Raw genomic sequence first — 23,771 nt, 5'->3', positions numbered from 1 at the left:
AATTCCTCTTAAACGGCACAGTACGCGACGATTTAGGTGCTAGGGTGTGAGGATGAACACCCTGCTGATGGCAAGCGGTGCGGTATCCCACTCGACCTAGCAACTATTAGACATTGAAATTTTGCCCCCTCTTTATACTGGGCATTTTCCATAATTATTTAAAAAAATTACACTCAATATGTTTGGGTTAGAGTTCTTCATGACTATTCCAAATTACAAATCGATAGCTTAAGTAGTTCTCGAGATATTTAGCAATGTGACAGACAGACAGACGGACAGAGTCGCGCCATAAGGGTTCCTTTTTTGTACCATTTTGGTACGGAACCCTAAAAATGGAAGACTGTTTATTAAAAGTATTTCAAATTAGACTTCGATGTTTGTTTCTATCTTAATTCTAGGAATTATTGTTAGCAGCGGGACAGTTGGACAGTACAGACGTTGAAGCGAGCCAGATTAACTTTATTAGCAGCATCTTGTAGGCGATCTAATTCAATGAGTTCCTTTCGTTTCTTGAGACATACGTACTGTGTCTAACACCATTCTTTACGAGGGGGCTAAAGCAAAATCAAAGTTTTTATACTGAATTTTTGTTAAATGGTTATTTAAGGAACTCTCCACGAGGCCTTTACTCGTAGAGAAGTCCTTAAATAAACATTTAAATAAATTACGTGCAATTCATTAATTTATATATATTTATCTGTGTAAAATGTACTAAATCATGAAAAAATATTAAACTAAACTATGAAATGGAAATGGAAATTTGGAATGTTACTATGTAAATGAGATATCGTAATGCATGAAATGAAATTCTAATTTAATTATGAAATGATACCTACTTACCTACCTACTGTGAATTATGTTTGTTCATTGAGGAATAAAGAGGCTATATTATTATTATTATACTGAAATATACAAAATATCACACGGAAATAAGACTATCAGGCCAATTCTAGTTTTAGTTATTAGATCTCATTCCAATATGATACTGATATGAACTGATCTGCCAGTTTCAAGGTTGAAGAAATAATAAATTATCTTATCATATCATCGTATCGTATTAGAATGAGATCTAATAACTAAAACTAGAATCAGCCTGTATATTTGTAAGGACAGACTAACTATCCAAAATCTGAAACATATTTTAAGTAACTTACTGATAGGCGCAAAACTTCGTGGCAACAATTCGATGCCAACATCTGAAGTTAAAATTCGACTTACTAACATTATCTTTACCCGTACCATGAGTCACTGACAGTGTCAAAACTGACATATACTCTAACGTCTACGTAATTTACTTTCTATACATCTCGCTCGCACTAATATGTCAGTACGAGCGAGATGCATAGAAAGTAAGTTACGTTTACGCTAACATTTATGTCAGTGTCGAACTGATGGTAGCCGTACTGAATAATATATTGAACTGTTTTACCATCAAATAATTTGAACATAGAAAGTTTCAGTTGACAACATATAAAACTATTAAAGGCAGTGTCATAAAAATATTGAATACCAGCACGTACACAACTTTTTTCATGACGTGAAGATCTGATCATTTTTGTTGTGCGTTGTCGAGTTTCTAACTTTCTTATCTTGTTTCTGTTGACACGGGACTAACTTTTTTGATACAATAATCTAGTCTCAGCTGTACTGGCGTACTAAAAGACGATTAAATAGTTTGTGACTTAGTATAAATCGATTTCAAAGAATATATGCGATAGGAATACGCAATAACTTTTATCTGAGTGAGATCTTTTTTTTAGGTTTCCGTACCCAAAGGTTAACAGCGGGGCCCTATTTCTAAGACTCCACTGTCCGTCTGTCTGTCTGTCCGTCTGCTCGTCTGTCTGTCTGTCACCAGGCTGTATCTCATGAACCGTGATAGCTAGACAGTTGAAATTTTCACAGATGATGTATTTCTGATTTTATTTCACAGATAATGCAGATGAGGAATTAAAACACCTTTTTAAATAAAATAAAAATCGTTGAAATCGGTTCACATGATAAAGAATTATCCCTGAAAAACCAACATACATACAACCGGTCGCGCAAATTAGTTAGCCGATTTGTCGATAGATGGCGCTGTACATAGATATGCTTAGCATACTGGTCAAGTCTTTTTAGAGTTTACAGTTACATGAGATAATTGAAAGTTTGTACGGAACCCTCTTGTACGGAACAGGTTTTCTAGAGGTAGACATGTTTTATCAAAATCGGTTCATTAGTTTTATTGCGTTTTTTTAATTAAATAATTTAATCATGTACAACATGATATTGTACGCTACGATAAATTTTATTAATACTAATAGAATAAAAAATTACATTATTAATCGATGCTTAAGTTGCTTAATGCTTAATACATTAAAACGTATGAAGAAGTGAAACATTTTTATTAATGATTTCCAAATGTTATTGTAGTTCATTCGAGTTAAGTAATTGGGCGCTATTCATTTATTACGTAAGACGATTTTGCCAGTGTGTCCCCTCCCAACTCTATGTAAGAAAAAATAAGAATAGGCCGACCCCCTCCCCCCTGTATTACGTAAGAATCTAAAGGACATTAAAAATTAATACACGTTCGGTTTGTTTTCGTTTTTATTCTTAAAAAAAACCGGCCAAGTGCGAGTCGGACTTGCGCACGAAGGGTTCCGCACCATTACGAAAAAAATACAGTAAAAAAAATCACGTTTGTTGTATGGGAGCCCCATATTTATATTATTCTGTTTTTAGTAATTGTTGTTATAGCGGCAACAGAAATACATCATCTGTGAAAATTTCAACTGTCTAGCTATCACGGTTCATGAGATACAGCCTGGTGACAGACGGACAGACGGACAGCGGAGTCTTAGTAATAGGGTCCCGTTTTTACCCTTTGGGTACGGAACCCTAAAAAACAACTTTTTTGGTACGTTCATTTGTACTGGAGTCCGTTTAAGCTACATAACTGCACCGAGTTTGAAAACATAGAGTGTGGAAGTATTATTTTATACGTCATAATTTCATAGTTTGAAAGATTTCGCATCTTTTTGATCTTACGTAAGAACTATGAAGACCGTCACAACCCCTTGTAAAAAAAATAAGTCATGTTCGACCCCTCCCCTCAAATCGTCGTACGTAATAAATGAATGGCGCCTAATGATTGCTATACAACAATACTTTTGTTTATTAAATATTACTGGATTCTGAGTCTAATATATTACACATTTCAAAATTATTTTGAGACCGTTACACGGGCTTCTTAGTAAAAAAAATCAGGAATCGAAACGAAAGCTTAATATGAGTACTAATATCACTGTGAATACAAAAGGCCGGATAAATAACAAAAGAAAAGATAATAATGGAATACATAAAGTGATTTATTCTCTAAGACCACTGTTCACCTTCGAACATATTTTTGGAGTGTTTAGATTTCGGATCAATAATAACGATTTGATCGCTACTGACTGGAGAATTAAGGGATTCGGATTATTTTTGGCGACGATTTTTAGTGGCATTTGTTTACCATTTCTTCTAAGTTGGAAGCCTGAAACAGAAGTTAGAACAATACCTTCATTAATTGGGATTTTAACATATGCTACGACGGTCGTATGTTTCATATTGTATATTGCAGTTGTAGTAATTCATTTGTTATTGAGAAACACTGCCAACGTTCGTATTATCTCAAATTTTGCGGAAATGGACTCAAGATTAAACCTCACTGTGATGGAAAACTTTTACAGATCGGCAAGGAACTATAATTACACCATTATTTTTGCAACACTCGCTAGTAATTCGGTATACCTTGTGGTTTACTCCTTGAGTAAAAATAACACAAATTCTATTCATTTATTTACGGTCGGCAGTATATACACGTTGCATGACGTTGAAATATTGTTTGTTTGTGTCTTGGTTCACATGCTTAAAGTCCGACTGGTTATACTGAATAACTGTCTCGAAAGACTTGTTAGAGAGAATGAAAAAAAGCATAATGTATTCGCTACGACAATTCGCCAGGATAAAATGGAGACAAAACTGCATGAACTGTCGCAGGTGTACGACGTTATCGGAGAGACGAGCCGCTTGATAAACAACCTTTACAACTTTCAAATCTTCATAGCGTTAATATGTACGTTCATTTACGTACTGAGTTCCATATGGGAGCTCTTGTATTCTTTTAAAAAAGAGATGATTATTGTCGACTTGATATTGTCCATTGGTTGGAGTGGTATCAAGTTGTTTTACTTGCTGGCATTGTCGCTTGTTTGCGACGGCTTGTTGGCGGTGCGGGACGACACGAAGGTGCTGGTGAATGAGCTGGTGATGGACTACGACCTGCCGCCAAAAGCGCGCGCGCAGGCCAAGTCGTTCACTCAGCTGATCGACGCGCGCCCGCTGACCTTTCACGTTTACGATGTGTTCACTGTAGATATCACATTGATGCTGAAGTTCATAAGCGTTTCCACTACATACCTAATTATCATTATACAAATTTCAAATTTTGTTTGAATGATGTATGTATATACTTTATTGTACATAAAAAATAACAACACGAAAAACACAGAGTTGAATGATGATTGAATATTTGCACAAATTCGATATAGTGCACTGCGACTTATTGAAACTTTGCAGTTTTAGTTATGTAGGTACTATGAATAAAGTTTAATAAAGCGTTTCTGATAGTTTTGTTTGTTCATTTGATCAAAGCTACAGGTAATTAAATTAACCCCTTCACAAGAATATGAAAATTAATTAGCTATAATTTATAACCCGCTTTATAACCTTTTATTAAGTCTTAATTTTTCATATATAGTCCACGGTCCCATACATTCCACGATTTCTCTTTCCGCATAGAGTGTACAATCTTTTGTTACATTTTATATACAATTAAGGCAATAAGATCGCAGACATAAGTATTATTATGGAGTAACCGACCTAAAATTGTTACCTTTCTTGGAGTATATTTCTTGTTTTTAGGGTTCCGTATCCAAAGGGTAAAAACGGGACCCTATTACTAAAACTCTACTGTCCATCTGTCTGTCTGTCTCTCATCAACCGTGATACCGTAAAACGGGGTGAATAGACACGATTTTGAACTTCTAGCTCGATTTTCAGAAGGAATTCAAGTATCATAATTAACAAAGTTAACTTTTTTGTATGAGTCTTAGTTGTTTCTTCAATTTTGCATACGTATTTTTAAATTAAACCCGTTTATTTTAGAGAAAATCGAGAAAAACTACCCCATTTCGTCATATCAGTAAAACGGGGTCGATAGATACGTCATATGGGGTGATTAGGAAAAACAGTCAGGGCTGTCACTAACTTCAAATAGGTTTATATAAGGATAAAAGAAAAACAATAAACTGCCAAATCACTTTTTTTATTAATCAAACATAATTAAACTATGACATAGTACTCATAATACGTATGAGAATTTTATGTAAAAAAATCAACTTAGCTTACATTTAAACCTATTTGAAGTTAGTGACAGCCCTGACTGTTTTTTCTAATCACCACATATGACGTATCTATTGACCCCGTTTTACGGATATGACGAAAACGGGTAGATTTTCTTGATTTTCTCTAAAATAAACCGGTTTAATTTAAAAATACGTATGCAAAATTGAAGAACCAGCTAAGACTCATACAAAAAAGTTAACTTTATTAATTATGATACTTGAATTCCTTCTGAAAATCGAGCTAGAAGATAAAAATCGTGTCTATTCACCCCGTTTTACGGTAGCTAGACAGTTGAAATTTTCACAGACGATGTACTTCTGTTGCCGCTATAAGAGCAAATACTATAAACAGAATAAAATAAATATTTAAGTGGGGCTCCCATAACACATACGCGATTTCTTTGCCGTTGTTTGCGTAATGGCGCGGAACCTTTCGTGCGCGAGTCCGATTCGCACTTGGCCTTTTTTTTTTATTGTCACTCGTCGTTGCCATTGTGATGGGTATTGTGTAGGTTATTTACCGCAATGAGCGCTACCGCGTTAATTTAACCGCTAGGGCCGCTAGTGTAGATGGAGGTCTCAAAATATCAAATGCATAGAAATTTTGGGGGTTTCAAGCTTTTTTAGGGTTCCGTACCTCAAAAGGAAAAAAACGGAACCCTTATAGGATCACTCGTGCGTCTGTCTGTCTGTCTGTCCGTCTGTCACAGCCTATTTTCTCCGAAACTACTGGACCTATATTAAGTTGAAATTTGATATACATATGCAAGTTTGTGACCCAAAGACGGACATGTAACGTAAACAAATGAATTTTAAACACGGGGGCCACTTTTGGGGGGTAAATGAGAAAATTAAAAAATAAAGTTTTCAAACTATATCGTGTGACATATCAAATGAAAAAGATCATTGTGAGAATCTCAAATATATATTTTTTATAATTTTATGATAAACCGTTTAGAAGTTATTCAAGAAAATAGGCAAAAAATTACCATTCCCCCTTTATCTCCGAAACTACTGGGTCTAAAATTTTGTAAAAAATACACAAAATAGATCTTTATCTATAGATTACAGGAAAACCTATTAGAAATGTGCAGTCAAGCGTGAGTTGGATTTAATTACTTAGTTTTTGATCCGGCCCCTACGAGTTTTTTAAAGACATTTCACTCACGTTCCACATAAAAAATACATTGTTCAAATTATGTCATGTACGGAACCCTTGGAGCGCGAGTCCGACTCGCACTTGGCCGGGTTTTTTGTTTATTATCGGGAATTTTCACTCCTTATTCATAATTGTGGTAAATTTTTGTACCTTTTATTAATCATGGTAAACAATAGATATAGCTCAATAAATGTTAGTGGTTTAAAAGATGTTTCGACGCAATATTTAGAAAACGGTGTGCGTCATTAATCAACCGTCTTCGCCACAGCCCAAACAGTATTCTAAACGTGCTGGCGCAGCGCTGGGAGTGCTGGGACTCGCCTTTGTGCGCGCGCTGGGTGCAGCTGCACGCACCGCCGCAAGCCGCACCACGCCGCTTTTAAATTAAGTAGCTTATGTATTTGTTTTGTTTGTTTTTATTTTATTTTTATCACTAACATAGATTTACAAATATTGTCTTCGGTTACCGCGATAGTTACTCATGAAATAAAACTATGAAAACGGATTATATCGCGTATATTGAATTTATAATACATCCCGACGTTTCGAACTCTTTACAGCGTTCGTGGTCACCCGTTGACCACGAACGCTGTAAAGAGTTCGAAACGTCGGGATGTATTATAAATTCAATATACGCGATATAATCCGTTTTCATAGTTTTATTTCATAGATTTACAAGTTTTGCTGTGCCTTGTACTACCAATAATATGGATTTGTTTATTCGAAATAAAAATATTGAATTTAATTGAATTAAGTGGACTTTGGAAGAGAACTATTTTTGACCAATTGAATTAATAGTTTTTTGTTTCACAATGGGACAAAGTTGTTCTTTAACCTCTCCTGCTAATATTGACACCCGAGCAAGCGAAAGATTCCAAAAATGGAATCTTTAGCGTTGCGAGGGTTTTAAGCCACGAGGGTTAAACAAAACTTGCCACCGAGTTAAACACAAAAATTTTCACCACACCAACACAAGGAAAATAATAACTGTAAAATATCAAACAAAATCAAAGCAAATCGATTCACAATAAATGTTATTAAATATTTCCCAAAGCAAATATTTATCATTCAAAATCATCATTTATAAGTCAATTCTACCGCCAAACATAAGAAAACAACGCAAAATTTGCATTCGATTACTTTGCCTCACATATTAATAAAATGCAACTTTCTTATCAGTTTTCGAACAATCAAGAGAGGCTTTATTAGCTGGTGTGGTGAAAATACTTATTCAAGAAACATAATATATCACTAAATATATTATATAAATAATACAGACAAAAACTACACGATTGACAAATTACTTAACTTTAAAAAAGTTTACAAACAACAAAAAGTTTATAAACAAGGGGTTAATTAAATTTTCTGTAGCTTTGATCAAAGGAACAAATAAAACTAGAAGAAACCCTTTATTAAACTTTATTCAAAAAACCTGCAAAGTTTCAGTCACGGTGCATTATATCGAATTTGTGCAAATACTCAATCATTATTTGACTATCCTATCATTCAAACAAAATTTGAAATTTGTATAATGATAATTAAGTACGTAGTGGAAACGCTTATGAACTTCAGCATCAAAGTGATATCGACAGTGAACACGTCGTAAACGTGAAAGGTCAGCGGGCGCGCGTCGATCAGCTGAGTGAACGACTTGGCCTGCGCGCGCGCTTTCGGCGGCAGGTCGTAGTCCATCACCAGCTCATTCACCAGCACCTTCGTGTCGTCCCGCACCGCCAACAAGCCGTCGCAAACAAGCGACAATGCCAGCAAGTAAAACAACTTGATACCACTCCAACCAATGGACAATATCAAGTCGACAATAATCATCTCTCTTTTAAAAGAATACAAGAGTTCCCATATAGAATTCAGTACGTAAATGAACGTACATATTAACGCTATGAAGATTTGAAAGTTGTAGAGGTTGTTTATCAAGCGGCTCGTCTCTCCGATAACGTCGTACACCTGCGAAAGTTCATGCAGTTTTATATCCATTTTATCCTGGCGAATTGTCGTAGCGAATACTCTATCCTTTTTTTCATTTTCTCTGACAAGTCTATCGACACTGTTATTCAGTATAACCAGTCGGACTTTAAGCATGTGAACCAAGACACAAACGAACAATATTTCAACGTCATGCAACGTGTATATACTGCCGACCGTAACTAAATAAATAGAATTTGTGTTATTTGTTCTGGAGGAGTACACCACGATGTATACCAAATTTATGGCGAGTATTGCAAAAATAATGGCGTAATTATAGTTCCTTGCCGTTCTGTAAAAGTTTTCCATCACAGTGAGGTTTAATCTTGAGTCCATTTCTGCAAAATTTGAGATAATACGAACGTTGGCAGCGTTTCTCAATAACAAATGTATTACTACAACTGCAATATACAATATGAAACATACGACCGAACTAGAATATGCTAAAATTCCCATTAATGAAGGTATTGTTCTAACTTCTGTTATAGGCTTCCAGCTGAGAAGAAATGATCCACAAATGGCAGTAATAATCGTCGCCACAAATAATCCAATTCCTTTAATTTTCCAGTCAGTAGCGATCAAATCGTTATTATTGATCCGAAATCTAAACACTCCAAAAATATGTTCGAAGATAAACAGTGGTCTTAGAGAATAAATCACTTTATATATTCCATTATCATCTTTTCTTATATTATTTATCCGGCCTTTTGTATTCACAGTGATATTAGTACTCATATTAAGCTTTCGTTTCGATTCCTGAATTTTTTTACTAAGAAGCCCGTGTAACGGTATCAAAATATTCCAAAGTCTGTAGTAATATATTAGACTTAGAATACAATAATATTTAATGGACAAAAGTGTTGTTATATAAAAATCATTAGCCCCATTCATTTATTATGTAAGACGATTTAGGGGGAGGGGGGTCGAAAATATCTTAGTATTTCTTAAAAGGGGGTGGTGGGGGGGCTTGATAGTTTTACGTAAGATCAAAAAGATGCGAAAACTATCATTAATTATGACGTTTAAATAAATAATAAAATAAATAAATAAAAATAAAAATGTTATTTATTTAGGTATCAACCCATTACATTTATACATTCTAATATATATTAAATTTTACTATTCTAAACTAAACTAATTATGACCTAATCTAACACTAATTAAATATTTGCCGCGGAGGCTATGCTCATACAGTAAAATAATACTTCCACACTATGTTATCAAACTCGGTGGAGAGTTAGCTTAGACGAACTCCAGTACCTCTGTACGTACAAATAGACGCTCCAAAAATCGTTTTTTGAAGAGTAAAGATTAAAACAAACCGAACGTGTATTAATTTTTTATATCCTTTACATATTTACGTAATACAATGGGAGGGGGTCGGCCTACGGGCCTATTCTTATTTTTTCTTACATAGGGGGGTCAAAACCTAGCAAAAATCTTCTTACGTAATAAATGAATGGCGCCCAATTACTTAACTAATGAACTTCAATAACATTTGGAATACATCATTAATAAAATAGTCTCACTTCTTCATACGTTTTAATGTATTAAGCATTAAGCAATTGAAGCATCGATTAATGTAATTACATTAGAAGCATTTTATTAACTTGCAATGTACCTATATGTATGTACTTATGTAACTATGTTTGTACGGGTCGAATCTTGCAAGTTAAATTTGACCCTCTTCCCGACTTCCATTAAAGCTGAAAATTTGCATGCACATGTAAGTCGGGTGACAATGCAATATTATAGTACCTTTGAGCTGAACTGAAACAGGAGGTCATAGGAACTCTGTGATAAAATAACGAAACCTAATTGTGTGGAGTCTTTAGAATTGTCTCGATGAGTATTAGTTGCCTGTGGAAAGACAAGTACAGTCAGCGATAGTAGAATAGAAAGTAAAACATACGGACTGTGTCTAAAGCCATTCTTTACGAGGGGGGCTAATGCAAAATTAAAGTTTTTATATTGAATTTTACATGCAAATGCCTTAAAACATCACACGGAAATAAGATTATCAGGCCAATTCTAGTTGTAGTTATTAGATCTCATTCCAATATGATACTTTATTTTATTTTATTATAAACTGATCGGCGATTGGCCCTAGTCACACCTGATGGAAAGTGAAGACAGGGCCTAAGATGGAGCTCACCGGTTCAGTAACAGCCTATTCACTCTTGTTTTAAAGAGACCGAGGTCATATTGATCAGGGAATACAGATGGCGGGAGCGCATTCCATACTGATATAATACTGATCTGCCAGTTTCCAAGTGACGGTTTTGGTTGAAGAAATAATAAATTATCATGTCAGTATCATATTGGAATGAGATCTAATAACTAAAACTAGAATTGGCCCGCATATTTGCAAGGACAGACTATCCAAATCCTGAAACGTATTTTAATTTACTGTACTAACTTAGGCGCAAAACTTCGTGGCAATAATTCGATGCCAACATTTTAAAAGTTAAAATTCGATTTACTAAATAACATTATCTTTATATAATAATTAATATTGCACTAAGTATTACCATCAAATAATTTGAACATAGTGAGTCTTAATTGATAAAATATAAAATTATTAAAGGCAGTGTCATAAAAATATTGAATAGTCTGTGCGGAAAGAGAAGAGTCAGGGAATGTATTGGGCATGGACATTCCCTGACTCTTCTCTTGCCGCACAGACTCTACCAGCACGAACACAACTTTTTTCATGACGTCAAGTTCTGATCACTTTTAGATGTATTATAAACCAAGCGTCGAGTTTCTAACTTTCTTATCTTGTTTCTGTTGACACGGGACTAACTTTTTTGATACAATAATCTAGTCTCAGCTGTCGGTACTGGTGTACTAATATAATAAAAGGCCCTTTTGAGCTAATGTGATCTGCCCCTCATAATATGTTTTCAGACACTTGACTTGATTTTAATTGTAGGTCCCGTGACCCTGTTCACGATGCTGATCGGCCCCTCGAAATATTCAGACACTTGACTTAACTTAACTGTAGGTCGCAAGGCCATATGGTTTCAGACACTTGACTATTAAACTGCAGGTCCCAAGGCTCTGTCGAGCTGCCGGTGGGCAGCTGCAGCCAGCCGCCTGAACAAACTTCGCAGAGAATTGACTGTTTTACTGACAACGCTCACTCGGTCCGCCCTTCTGCTTGTTGAATGTTCTATGGTCCCCTTATTTTTGTTACGACGGTGGAGCTGGATCTCGACTGCTAGGGCTAGAGCTGGAAAATGATAGGACACAAAAAAAAATTGGCTTAACAAGTGTCTATGTAGATAGATGATTTGTACTAGCTTAATAATTTTGCTTTAGCTAAACTACGTAGAACCCTTTAAAAGTTATAGGTACAGTCAGCAAAACTGTTAGCTTAGTACCCTTGTATATATATTTGCATGCAAGGGTGCGAAGTTAATAGTTTTACTGGTTGTACAGTCAAGTGTAAAAATATGGATTCACTCATCATACTCAAAAATATGTCCCATAGCTCTTATGTCAGCGAATTAAGAACTATGGGACATATTTTTGAGTAAGTTGTATGCACCCATATTTTCGCACTTGACTGTACATACTCATATGCGGTAATATTGATTTGCAACCATCAACCGTATTTTTATATGTGAAAGCTTCTTTACTTATATTATAGATATATTATATTATCAATAAAAAATGTGCCCTTTTTGTAAGTTAATACTAGTATGTAAATTGTATCTTCTGTTGGTGATCCTAATTAACAAATATCACATCTAAGCATAGTCTGATTCTTATGCCCTTGTAAATTTATAAACAGTATCTCCAAATAAAGCTATTTGGGCATACTAGGTTTACATTATGAGTTACGAGCTTAAGTTGCAACATATTTTTTATTTTTATTTTGCTACATTTAGTCTTATCACGATTGTGTAAACAGTAATGTTGTAGAGGAGTGTTAAACAAGTAATATAAATGGAACAAAAGTATTACCTGCCAGTAAATGGCCAATCCCCAGCAAGCAGAACGCACCCCGGAGCATGCTCAACGACAAGGGGGTGAGGCCCTTTGTCGACTCGACCTGTTGCGCCTACAACCAAAATTACCCTTACTGCGCCGCCCCTCTTTCTCAAAATGTATAAAGGGCGTATCCAGAATTAAGGGTAAACTTCGAGCAAGTTTGAAAAAAAAAACACCATACCAGCTCGTAAAGGCTCTCTTTATTTAACCAATTTTTTATCAAGCAGATGCGTCTACGAGCTTATGTATATGGCTCTACTACAAATTTTATATTAAAGGAAAAATTGAAAAATTCATCGCTTCCGGACTTATTCGGAATGTATCGCTTGCTCTGCGCTTGCTTGTATCTGCTTAATAAAAAAAAAGGCGTATTTTATTTATACCTTTTACTTAACACGTCTGGTTCGTGTCAGGAATAATTGGTGTAGCTAAGGTTGTTTGAGCACAGCTTGCGAGTGGTTTTATTGGATAATGAGAACCATGTGGTCAGGTTGCCAGCTTGCATTAAATAAAATACATCCAGAGACAGTTATAATAATAATTAAACTTTACTATGGTGTTTATATAGAAATTTTCCTTTGGTCATAAGTTACGTTTTTTTGTTTATTTCTCACTGCACCCACCTTGACGCTTTTCTGTTTTGACCTATGGTTGACTGGTAGAGAATGCCTATAGTGGCATTAAGTCCGCCTGTTGTACTATTTTTTATGTGCAATAAAGTTTAAAATAAATAAATAATTGACCCGGATCCGGGTATGTCCTTAAACTACGTCCAAATGAGAGGTATGGGCATGACATCTCGCTTTGTGTGGTAGGGCACAGCACAGCGGATGTCATTCCAGATCTAGAGCAGAGCCCAACAGAACTGGGGAAGTACCTCCACCTTACAGAAAACCGCAGCCAAATAACACTAGACCCTACTCATAGTGTTGTGTTCTTGCCGGTGAGTAAAGTTGCCAGAGCTCAACGAGGGAGAGGAGTCTATAAATTGTATATACAGATGTCAATCACAATGAAAAAAAAAATCAACGATGATCAACTCTGGTCAACGTGGGACTCGAACCCACATCCTTGGATTGCCGGTCCAATGCGTTACCAATTGCGCCAGCTGACCATCCGTCAATCAACGCGAATTTAATCATTGCAACTGTGACGACGTCACTAGCGACATCTGCATATTAAGGTTCACAACCTTGACCACCTCTGAGGACATGCGTTAGCGCATGACTTACCTCCCGACTACACAACATGGTTGTATTAAGCCGGCGCGGTGTATATACAATTTATAGATTGTAATAATGTGGTACGTCCCACAATAAAAAAGGAAAAATATATTAACATTTAGGGAGAGGAGTGTTAGGGTCGGAAACGCGCATGCGTACATAGGCTACGGAGACTGCTTAACATCAGGCGGGCCGTATGCTTGTTTGCCACCCAAGTAGTATAAAAAATAATAATAATGTTAGTAGTTTATGTCACTGCTACATAAAGAAATGAATTAAAGTGCATGCGTAGGTTTATGAAACGAGCAAAGCGAGTTTCATAATACGGTCACACGAGTGTTTTAAGGTTTTATTAGGTACTTAAAGTTACATACACTGCTTCATCTACACATAGATTATAAGGTTTCTATGATGTGTTCTAAAAACGGTATGTTACGACCGGCATTGCGGCATTGATCACACTGTTTGCAATTGATATTTCGTTTCGAACATAAGGTCATATCGACTGATATTAGAATTGAGATCAATTTCCTTATGAAATAAAACTATGAAAACGGATTACATCGCGTATATTGAATTTATAATACATCCCGACGTTTCGAACTCTTTACAGCGTTCGTGGTCAACGGGTGACTGAGGAAAAATTACAAAGTGCAAAAATACCCACATACTAAAATAATGAACAATCATAGACTACAAACTTTAAGGCTGGTTTTACATGCAAAATCGGTTCATAAGGCTAGTTATACACTATAATTATTTTTCAAGTAAAGATATATATATATACGCGATAAAAATTGATGATTTTATTTCATGAGTAACTATCGCGGTAACCGAAGACAATATTATCAATTTCCTTGTTTTCAGAGATGTTCCAAATTTGAATGCAACTATAAAATTTGAATTCGATGTTATTATTAAGCAATGCGAGCGGAATAGCAATATAATTGTGCGAGAGCTATATGCCGGATGTCCGGTTCAAACAGAGCTCGGTGCGCAAAGCACTTCTTTCCCTCGACACTCATAAGTCGAGTGGGACCGATGGAATCCCTGCGGTTGTGCTGAAGATGTGTGCTCCCGAGTTGGCACCGGTCTTAACGCGTCTTTTTCGGCTCTCTTACTCTTCCGGCGTAGTCCCGACCTCGTGGAAGTCAGCTTTGGTGCACCCGATCCCTAAAAAAGGCGACCGCTCAAATCCATCCAACTACAGGCCAATAGCTATAACCTCCCTTTTCTCGAAGATAATGGAGTCCATTATCAACTGCCAGCTCCTTCGGTACCTAGAGGACCACCAGTTGCTTAGTGACCGACAATACGGTTTCCGTAGAGGCCGCTCGGCTGGTGATCTTCTAGTCTACCTGACACATCGTTGGGCACAGGCGATCGAGACAAAGGGTGAAGCATTGGCTGTTAGTTTGGATATAGCGAAGGCCTTCGATCGCGTCTGGCACAAAGCACTTCTTTCGAAGCTACCATCTTATGGGCTTCCCGAGAGATTATGTGTATGGGTCAGTAGCTTTCTAGCAGACAGAAGCATAAAGGTCGTAGTTGACAGTGAATGCTCAGACTCCATGTCTGTGAATGCTGGTGTCCCCCAAGGCTGTGTGCTATCACCCACGCTATTCCTTTTGCATATCAATGACATGCTGCAAATCAGCGGAATTCATTGTTATGCTGATGATAGTACGGGTGATGCCTCTTACACCGGCCGCACCAATATCTCTCGGGAAAACGTCATCGAGAGCCGGAACAAACTTGTGTCTGAAATTGAGACTTCCCTAAAAGAAATCTCTGAATGGGGTCGACTAAACTTAGTCCGTTTTAACCCTGCCAAGACACAGGTTTGCGCGTTTACCGCAAAAAAGTTAGAGTTTGTCGTATCACCTCGTTTTGAGAACACTCCCCTGACTGCCGCAGCCAGTATCGGAATCCTCGGCGTCGACATTTCGAGTGAAGTCCAGTTCCGCGGCCATTTAGAGGGTAAGGCCAAATTAGCCTCAAAAAAGCTCGGTGTGCTCAACAGATCGAGACAGTATTTCACGCCGGCCCACCGCCTACAGCTGTATAAAGCGCAGGTTCGCCCACACATGGAATAAACCAAAAAACCATGCAAAATAACTTCGACTTACTATGCAAATGGGCTCATGACGTAGGCCTTACAATAAACGCTAAAAAAACTAAAGTTATCCACATACGATCACCGTACACTAGAGAAATACGGGTCCCTAACATCATAGCACATGCACATCACTGCTTAAACACAACCCTAGCAATAACTGCAAATGCGAAACACTTGAACCTGTCAAACACCACACCTATCTAGGCCTAGTTATAGATAATAACTTCAATTGGGGACCACGCATAGATCACATATGTTCAAAACTTAGATCCGTCATGGCCAACTTATCATTGCTTAAATACAAACTCCCATATAATACACTACGTATGCTATACTTATCACTCGCCGACTCAATTATATGTTATGGTATCACAAGCTACGGGCGGACATTCAAAACCTACTTGAAACAAATCTATAACCTACAATCAGCACTTTTAAAAACAATTGTACCAAATAAAATTAAAGGAAAGTATAAAAATGATAAAAAGGGTCTATTTAAACATTGCAAAGTTATTAACGTTTTTGATAGGTTTTGCTTGTCCTTAGTTACAGAGGAGTGTGAAATTATACCATCATTAGATAAAAATACTCGCTCCAGTAATTTGCGTACCTTAGATTATCTACCTGCATATACAACTCCAAAAAGTAACAATGTATAGGTATACGGTAAAAGAGTAACTGACTTTCTACTCCCATGTATACTAAACACCTTACCTAAAAATGTACTGTATGATCTCATTAACATTGTTGAAAACCACGGCAGATGTATGCCAAGACTAAAAAAATACTACCTAAGTCTAGAGTAATGTATAAAATAGATGCAGAGATTTGATGTGTATAGATTAGTTTTATATATATATAATAGTATAATATAATTATATACCTAATAGTATTAAGCAAACGCGGATCGGACCGCGCGAACTCGCCAACTATTACATAAACCAAAGAGGTTTACAATAGTGGCATACTGGCAAAAGTTGTATGAATATTTAAAGTGAATAAATAAATAAAAAAAAAAAAAAAATACTGTTCTCATCTATAGGCAGGGGCACCCCAATACCAGCTTCTCCATCTGGACCGCATCCAGCGAAGAGCGACTCGAATTGTCGACTGCCAGCGTATTTCGGAACGGCTTGACTCCTTGGCGCTGCGTAGAGATGTGGCCTCGCTCTGCATTTTCTATCGCGTGTATAACGGGGAGTGCTCCGAGGAATTGTTCGGATTAATCCCTGCAGCTTCTTTTCGCCATCGCCCTACGCGACAACATTACCATCCTCTCCACTTAGATGGTTGGCAGTCCTCAACTGTGCGTTTCTCTAGAAACTTCCTGTGGAATGAACTGTCGCCTGCGGTATTTCCGGACCGATATGACCTTCAAACCTTCAAGAAAAGAGCGTATTCCCATCTTAAAGGCCGGCAACGCACTTACAACCCCTCTGGTGTTGCGGGTGTCCATGGGCGGCGGTAATCGCTTTCCATCAGGTGATCCGTCTGTTCGTTTGCCTCCTATTTCATAAAAAAAAAAAAATTATGCGCGTGCGATAGAGATAGGAAATGGCGTGTGAATGTACTAAATACTTCGCGCTTAGCGTACTTACTTTAGAAGCCGATGGCACAGAATAAATAATAGTACTAGGTACAGAAGGTTCACTCTAACAAAACGCGTCTATTACGACAGATTTGATCGCAAGATGACGCCAGCGCGAACAGGCGTCCGTTCCGTAGCGGAAAATTGGTGTGGGCCGCATGTAACTCGCGAAGTGAGCCTCGCCTGCCGATGGTGGTAAAGACTACCTTTACCTGTGACGTAGTACCAGTAGAGTCCTTGAGTTCCGAGCTGTCCTGATCGGACTCGCTGACCGGGTCGGACCTTCGGGAGTGTTCCGGCAGGTTCTTGTACTCGTCCATGGTCATCTTAGCTATGATGCCGGCTTCAAATAGGGACATTATGCTGAAAATATCCCCTGTTATTATATTTTGCACAGCTAATGACGTTTGGGGTGTTAAGACTAAAGTGGAGGACCCGTGCGTAATCACGTTTACATACAAACGTAGTCCTCATTTTCCTCTCTGGATATTAACATTATTGAAAATGTTTTGACCACGTTTTGACACGATTTATTGTAAGTGTATCAACCACAGCTATGCCCCTACGATTGATTTTATTCGAATTTTTAATTATAATAAGAATTAGGAGCATTTAAAAATTTGTATGAAACCTGTTTTTCGCTCCAAATTTTTATAATAATCAAAAAAAATCGGAAAAAGACAAAAGTACTTAGCTGTGCAAAAAGACAAAAGTGTTTAGCTTTGGTTAACATACATCAATCAATCGATCTTCGGCCACTTGGTACTCCAGAGTACGCCCTCAAGACTGCGCGATCTTCCCCCATCCGGACTACGTGCCCTAGCCATCGGAGCCTGGCGGCTTACGTTTCGCCGATGATGTTCGGCTCGGACACCAGATCTTTGGACGGCTTTGGACAGAGTAGCATGGCGGTCTTTGGTGTCGGAGGCCCCGATCCACTTCGGGTCGTCGCGCCACAGCAGTAAGTAAGTAAGTAAGTAATCAATCGGTGGATGCGACGGCACAAGATCGGTCGAAGTGGCGAGCCTTGGGGGAGGCCTATGTCCAGCAGTGGACGTCTATCGGCTGACATGATGATGATGATGATGATGATGAATATACATCAAATTATGTAAAAATATTTTCCATAATCTCAATATCTAGAGAGGAAAATGGAGACTATGTTTGTATGGAGAAGCGGCCGTCTCCTTTCCTCTTAACAATTATCGAATCGAAATGGACCTATAGGTAGTATTTTTCAAACTCCATAACCATGGAGGAGCATAACCATGCTGACAGGTGACAGGTGTCATTTGAATTCAATTTTTGCGAGATTTGGCACTTTTTTAGGTTATAAATTATATGGAGATGACACCTGTCACTCTACCCATCGAGTTTGTACTGCAGGGGGCAGCCCCCTGTTTATTGGCGCGAAGTGAAAATGTCAAGTGTGAGCTTCCAATGTAGCCCACAAGATGGCAGAACCTACAATGCATAAGAAAACGTTCGTGAGCGCTAGAGGGCACCACTTGCTTTGACGTGAAGTCAATACACAAAGCAAGTATAGTTAAACACTGTACATTGGTACACTTTATGTTTCCGATTCAAGCCACTAGATGGCAGATCCTCAAGGCACACGGTGCCAATAGTATCATTATTAGAAATTTTTGTCCTTTACTCTACTAGTATTCTACTATTTGTTTTCTGCGGATGCGTCTATAATTGCTAAAGTCTGCGCGGAAAGAGAAGTCACAGAATGTATTGGTTCCCATACATTCCAAATCGCCTAGCGTGTACGGGCATGCGATGCGGAGGGATGAATGTCATGTGACGAGAAAGATATTAAGAATGAATGTGGAGGGAGGTACGAGGAGAGGAGAACCGAGGAAAAGGTGGATGGACTGTGTGAGAGAGACGATATGAAACGAACGCAAGTGAATGATGAGATGATGGGTGACAGAGAGGTAGGTATGGAGGAAAAAGACATGCTGAGCCTTCCCCAAGTGAATGGGACAAGGGCAAGCGAATGATGATGACATTCCACATTCCACGACTATTTCTCTTACCGCAGACAGTCTATCTTTTGCTACATTTTATATACAACTAGCGACCCGCCCCGGCTCCGCACGGGTAGTTCAGTTAATTTACACAAAACCTTTAGAAATTATACATATGTACATAACCTTCCTCTTGAATCACTATCTATTAAAAAAAAACCGCATCAAAATCCGTTGCATAGTATTAAAGATCTCAGCATACATAGGGACAGACGGTCAGATAGCGGAAAGCGACTGTTTTATACTATGTATTACTACGTATAGTATAAAACAGGCGATAAGATCGCAGACATAAGTATTATTATGGAGTAACCGACCTACAATTTTTACCTATTGTATATTACACTTGTTCCTAGGGTTCCGTACCCAAAGGGTAAAAACGAGACCCTATTACTAAGACTCCGCTGTCCGTTGAAATTTTCACAGATGATGTATTTTTGTTGCCGCTATAACAACAAATACTATAAACAGCACAGCTAAACTGTGGAATGAACTGTCGCCTGCGGTATTTGCGGACCGATATGACCTTCAAACCTTCAAGAAAAGAGCGTAGTCCCATCTTAAAGGCCGGCAACGCACTTACAACCCGTCTGGTGTTGTGGGTGTCCATGGGCGGCGGTAATCGCTTACCATCAGGTGATCCGTCTGCTCGTTTGCCTCCTATTTCATAAAAAAAAATAAAAAAAAACAGAATAAAATAAATATTTAAGTGGGGCTCCCATACAACAAACGTGACTGTTTTACCGTTTTTTGCGTAATGGTACGGAACCCTTCGTGCGCGAGTCCGACTCGCACTTGGCCGATTTTTTGTTTTGGTTTTATTGTCACTCTTCGTCGCCATATTAGTGATGGGTATTGGGTAGGTATACCCCAATTAAGCAAATGAGTGTACTCAAGCTAGTATGTAGGAACGTCTATAATAAAATTAAATAAGTAAAAACACATTAGGTAGGTAAAACATATGTACCTGTAAATGAGAGACACATTCTATTGTGGATTTTGGGAGAGAACTAGTTTTGACCAATGGATTAATAGTTTTTTGCTTTACAAGGGGGCAAAGCTGTTGTTTAACCTCTCGTGCTAATATTGATACTCGAGCAAGCGAAACATTCCAAAATTGAACCACGAGCGTAGCGAGTGGTCCGCAAAACGGAATCATGGGCGTTCATGGGTTTCAAGGCACGAGGGTTAAACAAAACTTGCTACCGAGTGAAGAACGAAATTTTTCACCACACCAACACAAGGACAATACTAACTTTAAAATAACAAACAAAATCAAAGCAAATCGACTTAACAATGAATTTTATTAAATACTTCACATTCAAAATCATCATTTATAAGTCAATTCTACCACCAAACATAAAAAAACAACTCAAAATTTGGATTACTTTGCCTCAAGCAAATAAAATGCAACTTTCTTATCAGTTTTCTAAAAAAGGAACAAATAAAACTAGAAGAAACCCTTAAATAAACTTTATTCAAAGTACATAACGTAAAACTGCAAAGTTCCAAAGTCGCGGTGCATTATATCAAATTTGTGCAAATACTCAATCATCATTTGACTATCCTATCATTCAAACAATATTTGAAATTTGTATAATGATAATTAAGTACGTAGTGGAAACGCTTATGAACTTTAGCATCAATGTGATATCGACAGTGAACACATCGTAAACGTGAAAGGTCAGCGGGCGCGCGTCGATCAGCTGAGTGAACGACTTGGCCTGCGCGCGCGCTTTCGGCGGCAGGTTGTAGTCCATCACCAGCTCATTCACCAGCACCTTCGTGTCGTCCCGCACCGCCAACAAGCCGTCGCAAACAAGCGACAATGCCAGCAAGTAAAATAACTTGATACCACTCCAACCAATGGACAATATCAAGTCGACAACAATCATCTCTTTTTTTAAAGAATACAAAAGCTCCCAAATAGAACTCAGTACGTAAATGAACGTACATATTAACGCTATGAAGATTTGAAAGTTGTAAAGGTTGTTTATCAAGCGGCTCGTCTCTCCGATAACGTCGTAAACCTGCGATAGTTCATTCAGTTTTGTATCCATTTTATTCTGGCGAATTGTCGTAGCGAATACATTATGATTTTTTTCATTTTCTCTGACAAGTCTATCGAGACTGTTATTCAGTATAACCAGTCGGACTTTAAGCATGTGAACCAAAACACAAACAAACAATATTTCAACGTCATGCAAAGTGTATATACTGCCGACCGTATAAAAATGAATAAAATTTGTACTGGTATTTCTACTCAAGGAGTACAATACCATGTATACCGAATTTATGGCGAGTGCTGCAAAAATAATGGTGTAATTATAGTTCCTTGCCGATCTGTAAAAGTTTTCCTTCACAGTGAGGTTTAATCTTGAGTCCATTTCCGCAAAATTTAAGATAATACGAACGTTGACAGCGTTTCTGAATAACAAATGAATTACTACAACTGCAATATACAATATGAAACATACAACCGAGCTAGAATATGCTAAAATCCCAATTAATGAAGGTATTGTTCTAACTTCTGTTATAGGCTTGCAGCTGAGAAGAAATGATCCACAAATGCTAGTAAAAATCATCGCCAAAAATAATCCAATTCCTTTGATTCTCCAGTCAGTAGTGATCAAAGCGTCATTATTGATCCGAAATCTAAACACTCCAAAAAGATGCTCGAAGATAAACAGTGGTCTTAGAGAATAAATCACTTTATGTATTCCATTATTATCTTTTCTTATATTATTTATCCGGCCTTTTGTATTCATAGTGATATTAGTACTCATGAAGTTTTCGTTTCGATTCCTGAATTTTTTTTACTAAGAAGCCCGTGTAACGCTCTCAAAATATTTTTGAAGTCTGTAATAATATACTTAAAATCCAATAACATTCAATGGACAAAAGTGTTGTTATATAGGAATCATTAGGCACCATTCATTTATTACGTAAGACGATTTAGGGGGAGGGGGGTCAAACATGTCTTATTTTTTCTTACAATGGGGGGCGGGGTGTAATGTAACCGATCGCATGTGCTCTAGTACAGATAGTAGATATAATTTACATATTAGGCTTATTTAAGTATACGTGTATATTAAACATTTCATTATGATTAAGAGAACTGCAATTAAATAGATAACTTTGCTTTAATATCTAGGAAAGATCAACAACATACAGTAAATAACATTGCAAACATAAATACCCTTTAAGATATATAGACAAGCCAGCATGGTAACAATACGATAAAAATCAACAACATTACAGAATTCCAAGAAATAAGAAATAATAAATTGTTTTAAAAAGAAATGTGAATTTGGTCGACGCACCGGGCAAAAATTCCAAGAAATCCAGGTTAATGCGAATTGGGTGGCCATATGACGGGGGTTTACCGGACAAGTCGGGAAAATTTATCAAGTTTTGGGGAGATGATTATTTAATGAAGAGAATATCTATATATGGAAATTTGACAACACTCATGAACGGATTATTGCCAGAACTATGCTAAGTTCGCAACAGGGATGATGATAATAATGATAAAATATTTCAGAACATAACACAAGTAGTTTCATAAAATTAATATAGACGAGGCTTAGATAAGTGGATAACGGAAGGTAGAATTATTATTAAAACACTAAATTCAAACTCTAAATGCATGATTGATAGCTGATTTGTATGAATTGTCCTCAAATAATTGGGTATTTTTATTATTATCTCTCTACAAAACAGTGTATATGTTTCTTATTACTAAAATTCCTTTTCTATCAGAAACAAAGTTCAGAATATATATATTAACAAAACGGGAATTTTATCGGGAAATTGGAAATTTGTGTATGACAATACTGACGAAAGTGTACATTGTTGCACATTAAACTAAAGTTGCGGAACTTTTTAAACTAGCGAATAACAACAATCAGATAGGGAAAGTCCTAACTTGATAAAAATAAGGGTGAATTTCGTTTAAGCGGAGGGAAAAAGTTATTTGGTCAAATATTTTACTATAAATAGAGGAGGATGGTTGTAGGTGGGATCATTCAATTTCGGAAATTCAGACGTGTAAGGTGAACCTCTGCCCGTGCATGAGCTTAACCCTTGACCTAGGTTCGGGATACCTGGTAGTTCGAGATTACCTATTTCTTCGGAAGAGGCTCCACCAGTTCGTCGGTGGCATAGAGCGCGGTTTAAAGTTCACAAAAGTAGTGGTGGAACGAGCAATAAGAAACAGCAGCAGTATAGAGCAG

General features: G+C 37.3%; 3 protein-coding genes across 3 annotated transcripts in view; 1 reads left to right on the top strand and 2 right to left on the bottom strand.

Annotated features, from left to right (window-relative positions):
* The first annotated feature begins 332 nt into the window (after positions 1-332).
* LOC134742861 (uncharacterized) lies at positions 333-4,482 on the top strand. The gene is made up of 4 exons (XM_063676046.1): positions 333-353; positions 935-958; positions 2,416-2,429; positions 3,840-4,482. Exons 1-4 carry the CDS (start codon positions 333-335, stop codon positions 4,480-4,482), a joined length of 702 nt encoding a protein of 233 aa, XP_063532116.1.
* Positions 4,483-8,097: 3,615 nt separating this feature from the next.
* Positions 8,098-9,037, bottom strand: LOC134742818 (uncharacterized). The gene has a single exon (XM_063676005.1). It carries the CDS (start codon positions 9,025-9,027, stop codon positions 8,098-8,100), a length of 930 nt encoding a protein of 309 aa, XP_063532075.1. The 5' UTR covers positions 9,028-9,037.
* A 2,575-nt stretch (positions 9,038-11,612) lies between these two features.
* The window catches only part of LOC134742859 (ionotropic receptor 40a), a 46,758-nt gene continuing 34,599 nt past the window's right edge, over positions 11,613-23,771 (bottom strand). Inside the window, exons 13-15 of the mRNA XM_063676045.1 lie at positions 17,713-17,863; positions 12,544-12,640; positions 11,613-11,806 (exon numbers count right to left, since the gene is read on the bottom strand). Coding sequence (XP_063532115.1) covers positions 11,613-11,806; positions 12,544-12,640; positions 17,713-17,863 — 442 coding nt within the window. The remainder of the gene's footprint in view (positions 11,807-12,543; positions 12,641-17,712; positions 17,864-23,771) is intronic.

Source organism: Cydia strobilella, chromosome 7 (genome assembly GCF_947568885.1).
Source record: "Cydia strobilella chromosome 7, ilCydStro3.1, whole genome shotgun sequence".
In the NCBI taxonomy this organism is placed as follows: domain Eukaryota; kingdom Metazoa; phylum Arthropoda; class Insecta; order Lepidoptera; family Tortricidae; genus Cydia; species Cydia strobilella.
The sequence above is the reverse complement of the archived record's forward strand: the minus strand, read 5'-3'. Positions and strand labels throughout refer to the sequence as shown.